General features: G+C 43.3%; 1 protein-coding gene across 1 annotated transcript; it reads right to left on the bottom strand.

The window, feature by feature from the left end:
• Positions 1–388: 388 nt before the first annotated feature.
• Positions 389–2,795, bottom strand: EAH_00026120 (hypothetical protein, conserved; the record flags this gene model as incomplete). Its single annotated transcript, XM_013396556.1, has 3 exons — positions 389–442; positions 926–1,183; positions 2,004–2,795. 3 exons carry the CDS (start codon positions 2,793–2,795, stop codon positions 389–391), a joined length of 1,104 nt encoding a protein of 367 aa, XP_013252010.1.
• Positions 2,796–6,610: the final 3,815 nt, after the last annotated feature.

Consider the following 6,610-nt stretch of genomic DNA (forward strand, 5'->3'; position numbering starts at 1 on the left):
TAAATGCCAATTGACCGAGACCCTAAAATATATATAAATAAAATATATATATATATATATATATATATATATATATCAATGAACAGAGGGACAACAGTCGCCTTAAACAGACCCCGCAAGCCCCAAGAGGGGCCCCCCAAAGGTTGTCTGATCCTTGCAAATACCCCCGTCTGCTGGGGCCCCCAGAAGGGCCCCGGCAAACCCGTAAATAGTAGGGGCCCTTTCTAAAGGATGCAAGAGGGCTGGAGCGACACTTGGAGGGTTGGGGGCCCCCTGCTACGCTGCCTTTGGGGCCCCCCTAGCCCTTGCTGCATGCGCATAAAAAGGTATTTTCTGTTTATAACTTCCTTAGGAGTACTCAACAACCATAGAAAACTGAGAGAAACTCTTAAAGGTCATCGTGCGAATCCAAACGGGAGAAGTCGACCCCGTCGCGGGGAAGCTGCAGCACAGACAGCAGCAGCAGCAGCAGCAACAGCAGCAGCAGAAGCGGCAGCATTGCCAGCGCAGCTGGATGGATGGTCTGTCTGTACACCTCATGCTGCACGCAATAGAATGTCTCTTCGCCTCCTATCTTCACCTGTCTCCTAATGCATGCTACCCTAAAGATCTGCTGCTAGTATGCGTAATGGTGATGCGTAAACCCCTTAGACCCTTAGGGGCCTCCTTCAACCTCCTTGGGGCCCCCTTGAGGCCCCCTTCAGGCCCCTTCCCTGTCCCCATGAGCGCTCTTGCACCCTTCTCGGGGCCCCCAAGGGGTCCTTGCATTGCTGTTAAGGGGCCCCCAGGCCCCTAGGGGCCCCTAGTGGCCCTTGCATTGCCACTAAGGGGCCCCCAGGGGCCCCTGCGTTTGTGTTATGGGGCCCCCGGGGGCCCCTGGGGCCCCCGTGCTGGTGTTTCCGAGGCCAATTGCTTTTCTGCTCACCTTTGCTCGTCTTTGGTGCATCGCTAGCGGCACCAGCCGCACAACTTGAGTTAAAATTCGCAGCGCAGTTAACAGCTCTCGCAGAAAGTCATCGGGGGCATCCGTAGGAGTACGGGGCCCCCGGGGGCCCCCGGGGGGCCCCCCAGGGGGGCCCCTAAACAAGACGTTGATATCACCGCTGTTGAGAAACAAAACCACCGAAAGTGTAGTGATGGTGCAGTCGAAGATATGCGCACTGGATGAGAAGCAGGCAGGCCCCTGTGCAGCAACAGCAGCAGCAGCAGCAGCTGCAGCAGCGGGTGAGACATGAAGAAAAAGAAGCAGAAGTTGCAGCACATGTGCAGGGAGGCAGCACCATCACAACAACCCCACCGCATAGAAAAAGGCCCTTTAGAAAAACCATCAGCCCTCCAAAGAACAGGCAAAAGACACCCCAACATAACCCCAAAAGGACCCCGAGTAAGGCCCCTAAAAGGGCCTTAAAAGGCCCTTAGGGGGGCCCTAAAAGGCCCCTAGGGGGGCCTTCAAGGGCCCCTACGGGGGCCCCCAAGGGCCCCCAGGGGGGCCCTAAAAGACCCTCTTAGAATAAAAAACAAGTATATACAAATAAAAATTCAGCTTGTATATAAATAATACATATAGAAATATATAAACATTAATAAACATATATTAATCAGGGCATGCAGATAGGTATGATAATTAAGCGATGTGTAAATAATTCGTAGGAAAGGAAAGTGCTACAATAAACAATGCCGTTGTATGCTTTGAATTATTTATTATATGTGCTGTATATATTATATATACTATATAGATAACATATAACATATATGTAAAAATATAAATATTTATTGTATATTGTATATATATATCTTGTACATACTACTTGTGCATAATATATATATAATCATATATATATGTATATATATTATATATTATATATATAATATAATAATATATGTATTGTATATATAATATATAATATATATACATATATATTTATATGCTACATTATATTACATATATAAGCATATACATAAACGCCTAATTAATAGTTTTATTGTGTTTTGCCTTTGCTTACGAGTACAAGAGAGCGAAGAGACACCTCAAAGATAAGCATAAAGGAGACAAAAACCTCTGCAGCAACAAGAGGCCTATCTACTGGTGAACGAGAGAGCCAGCGGAGAAGGACCCAGGCGTTAATAAACAAGACAAAGACAAACAAATAAGACAAAGACGCAGATGAATACAAGTCCCTGCATGCACCGCGGAATGTCCCCCCAAAGAAAGAACCATTTAGTAAACGTTTGGCGCAGTGAAGGGGCCCTAGACCTCCTTCCCAGTTGAACGACAGCTTCTTGCAGCAGCTCAGCCCTGTAGGGGCCCAACGGTGAGGGGGCCCCTGTGTAAACGTCTCGGGGGGGCCCCCTGAGGGGCCCCCCGCAGAGGTTCTGATAGAAGAGCTATTAGAGAAACCCTCACGCTGCAGCAGCGGCCAGCAGGATTTGTCTCGGTTTGCTGCTGTTGTTGATGCAGTCCCTGAGGTTGATCCAGCGCTTGCTGCTGCTGCTTCTGTTGCTGCCGTTCTTGCTGCTGCTGCTTCTGCTGCTGCTGCTGTTGCTGCTGCTGCTGCTGCTGTTGCTGCTGCTGCTTCCCCATGCATAGAAGGTAGTACAGGAGAGATATCAAGGTCTGCCTCTGTAGACCAAACAGACTGCTGAGAGGCATCGTAGTCCCTAAGGAAGTCGTCAAGGTCAACAGCAGCTCCTGGGGGGCCCCTCGGGGGGCCCCCTAAAGAGGGTTCAGGGGGCCCCCAGGGGCCCCCCTCAGGGGGGCCCCTGTCTGTTGGAGGGCCTAAATCTACCTCTGGCATGTCTGAATCATCAGCTACCCACGACTCAACCTCTGAAAGCATCATTATTATTATTAAGATAGAAAAATAAGAAAAAGATAAGATAAGCGGAGTATGAGCCCCTCCGTTCTTCCTGCTAGCAGCTGCTAGGGGCCCCTTGCTGCTGAGGAGAGTGTTGTTAGGGTTGTTGCTGCGACAGGAAATACAGCTTGAATTCAGATAAAGAAAACAAAAAGCAATAGACAATCATTTAAAATAATACGATAAAACACTGCAACCGACTGCAGCAGCAGCAGCTGCAGCAGCTGCAACAGCCGCAACAGCAGCAGCAGCAGCAGCAGCGGCCTGCAGCGCTGCAAAAGCAGCAGAACCATACGACCTGTGCGGGTGTTATAAGAAAACTCTGAGTCTATTTATTATTTATAATAATTCAATTAATTAATTAATTAATTGTACATTTATTTTAATATTTAAATATTATTTTATTTTTAAACAATTTTTCTCGCTCCTTCATCCCGCTGCAGATTTCGGTGTCGCTGCTCTATTCAGAGGTCTTCTTTTTAATGCTTTATATTTTTATTAAATACTTTAATTAAAGTATTTAAATGTTTTATTTTAATTAAATAGTTTAATTTAGGTATTTAAATGTTTTATTTTAAATACATGCCTCAATTGTTCTCAAACATTTAAATACTGTTTCGTTTGCTCGAAGGAAATGAATTAAAATAAACAATTTAAATACTTTCTAATGAACACACTCCAAGTACTCCCTTAACAGAAGACTTTGCATGCATTTGACTGTCTTAAGCAGCGAAATCATTTATATTTGCATGCATATTTGCTGCGGCAGGTGTACGTGCATGCATATTTGCTGCAGGAGTAACTGTTTTAAGTATATCCGGTTGCTGCTGCAGTTGCTGCTGCTGCTCCTGCTGTTGCTCTTGCTGCTTGTGCTGCTGCTGTTGCGGCTGTAGGTCCGGTTGCTGCTGCTTGTGCTGCTGCAGTTCCGGTTGCTGCTGCTGCTGTTGCTGTTGCTGCTGCACTGCTGCAGCTGTTGCTGTTGCTGCTGCAGTGCTGCAGCTGTTGTTGCTTCAGCTTTAATGCGGAAGAGACAGCAAAATCATATTAGTAGAAGGAGGCTGTAGGGAGGCGGGGAGGTGACAACTATAAAAAGGCAGCGAGAATAATATAAAGATCTTCTTCTCATTATTTTCTCTCTTCTCTTTGTCTCTCTCTCTTTTTCTTGTTGCTTGTCTTATTCTTGTTATTATTCTTTTTTCTCGCATGCAGCCCTTTGCTCTCCCTCTGTCTCTGTCCCTGTCTCTTTCTGTTTCTGTCTCTGTCTCTGTTTTGCTTCCGTCTCTGTCGTTATTTCTGTCTCTGTCTTTATTTCTCTCTCTGTTCCTGTCTCTAATATATTTATGTCTCTAATATATTTCCGTCTTTATTTCTGTCTCTATTTTTGTCTGTCTCTGTTTTTGTCGCTGTTTCGATTTCTGTCTCTAAACTATTTCTGTCTCTGTCTCTATTTCTGTCTCTTTCTGTCTCTATTGCTGTCACTTTCTGTCTCTGTTTCTGTCTCCTTTTCTATTTCTGTCTCCTTTTCTATTTCTGTCCCTATTTCTGTCTCTTCCTCTGTTTATTTCTGTCTCTGTTTTTATCTCCGTTTCTATTTTTGTCTCTAGTTTATTTCTGCCTCTGCCTCCGTCTCTGTCTCTATTTTAATATCCTTTTATATTTCTGTCTCTAGTCTATTTCTGTCTCTGTCTGTGTCTTAATATCCTTTTAAACTTCTGTCTCTAATCTATTTCTGTCTCTGTCTCTGTCTCTGTTTTAATATCTGTTTAAATTTCTATTTGCTGTTTTTATTTTATCTGTCTTCATATTTATTAAATTGAGGCGACAAAACGCACAAACAAACCAACGCATGCATTTTCATAAAACAACTACGAGACGTATAATGTATAGATACATATATTATATCTACATATAGATATATATTATATATATAATATATATATATAATATATATATATTATGTTGTGTATGATCTATAAATATAGATACATATGCATATGTGCTTATGTATGTTATTCTGTATGATAATATATATGTACATGCATATATATATATGCATATATATATATATATACAAACATACATGCATATAAAAATATATATGTATATATATATATATATGTATATATATATATATATGTTGTTTGGGTCTAAGAACAGACGACTGGCTGGAAGAGGTTTTTCTGTAAATGAATGCCTAACTGAGTAGAGAAATATATAATTAAATAAATAGAGGTCGCGGTGGCTGTCTCTTTAGGACTTGCTTATTTGTTTTTGTTGTTGCTTGTTAATAGACATCAATAAAAAAACAAAGTGCTGCTGCACGAGGGAATCTTACACTTGATTCTGCTGCTGCTGCTGCTGCTGCAGCAGCAGGAAGAAGCAGCAGCAGGCAGCAGCAGGAACTGCTGTACGCAGTGTAAGACTTCTTTCTCTCTATAGACTTAAAGACATGGTGCTGTTTTCTTCATTTACTTCCTATAGAATCAATATTAATCTATTTGCCCCTGTGCATGCAAAACCCTAAACCCTAAACCCTAAACTACAGGTATAATGAAACCATTCACACATAGGCCCCACAGGCACTTCTACTGCTTCGTTGCTGCTAAAGCAGCAGCAGAGTAGCAGCATGAACAAGCCCTCACAGACGTTTGCATACAAAACAGGCGGAGTTGTTTGTTAAGGAGTAAGATAAGTAATATATTATAAACAATAAAAACTCTTTTAGGGTTTAATCAAGGGGAGGAGCTGCATGCATGCAGACACCGAGAGAAGGTTTAAATATAACAAAAAGCATAAATTATTCGATTAGTTAGGGAGAAGATATATGCTAAGGAGATTAAGACAAAGAAGAGCTGCATGTATAGAAAGAGTCTGACATATAATAGAGAAGAGGGTAACGGGGGGCGGGGGAAGATAAGGCGAAGAGGGTGTATATAAATATACATATATATGGTTAAAACTTCTTGAAATTAATATTCAAAAACAAAAGAAACATTGATTTTAAATATATTTAAACTATCTTCTCCCTATAAAGCCCTGAAGGCAGACGCGGCTGCAGCGCTCTGCGGTGTATGTACAGCTGCTGCTACTGACTGCATTGCGTCTTTGTGTTTGGTGGTGCTCTCCTAGTAATTAATTATATGTTTTTCATTCTTTTTGAGTCTATTTTCGGGGAAAACAACGACAAAACTCATCAATAGAAGGTATTGTAAGCACCCTGCACACCGCTCTGCCTCTCCCCCTGTCGCCCTATAAAACCCTAAACCCTAAACCCTAAACCCTAAACCCTTTTGTTCATTACATTTCATTTAAATCACTGGATAAACATGCGTTTAAAACTGTTGTTTCTATGTGCATTTAATTATTTCACTGCTTCCCCAGAATCCATCAATAAACCTTGTAAAGCCTGTCGGTTGAGGGTTTAGGGTTTCGGGTTTAGGGTTTAGCAGCAGAACGCCCCTAGTTGGTAGATGCCCCATCTCTCTTCTTTCGTTTAATATCTTTTCAAGATTCTTTGCAACACCTCTTAGCACCTGAGGGCCCAGAGCAGATGCACACAGGCGCTCCTGCGCACCCCCCACTGTTGCTGCTGCTGCTGCTGCTGCTGCTGCTGCAAGCGGCGCCTGTTGTAGAGGTGGAGGCCCGCCAGCTGCTGGGGCGAGGCGTGTCGCTGAAGGGTCTTCTGGGGTGTTCACGGGGTCAGGGTGCAGCAGCAACAGCAGCATCAGCAGCAGCAGGAGCAGCACCAGCAGCAG

The sequence above is a fragment of the Eimeria acervulina genome, genomic scaffold, assembly GCF_000499425.1.
Source record: "Eimeria acervulina Houghton genomic scaffold, Eah_scaff217, whole genome shotgun sequence".
Classification (NCBI taxonomy): Eukaryota; Apicomplexa; class Conoidasida; order Eucoccidiorida; family Eimeriidae; genus Eimeria; species Eimeria acervulina.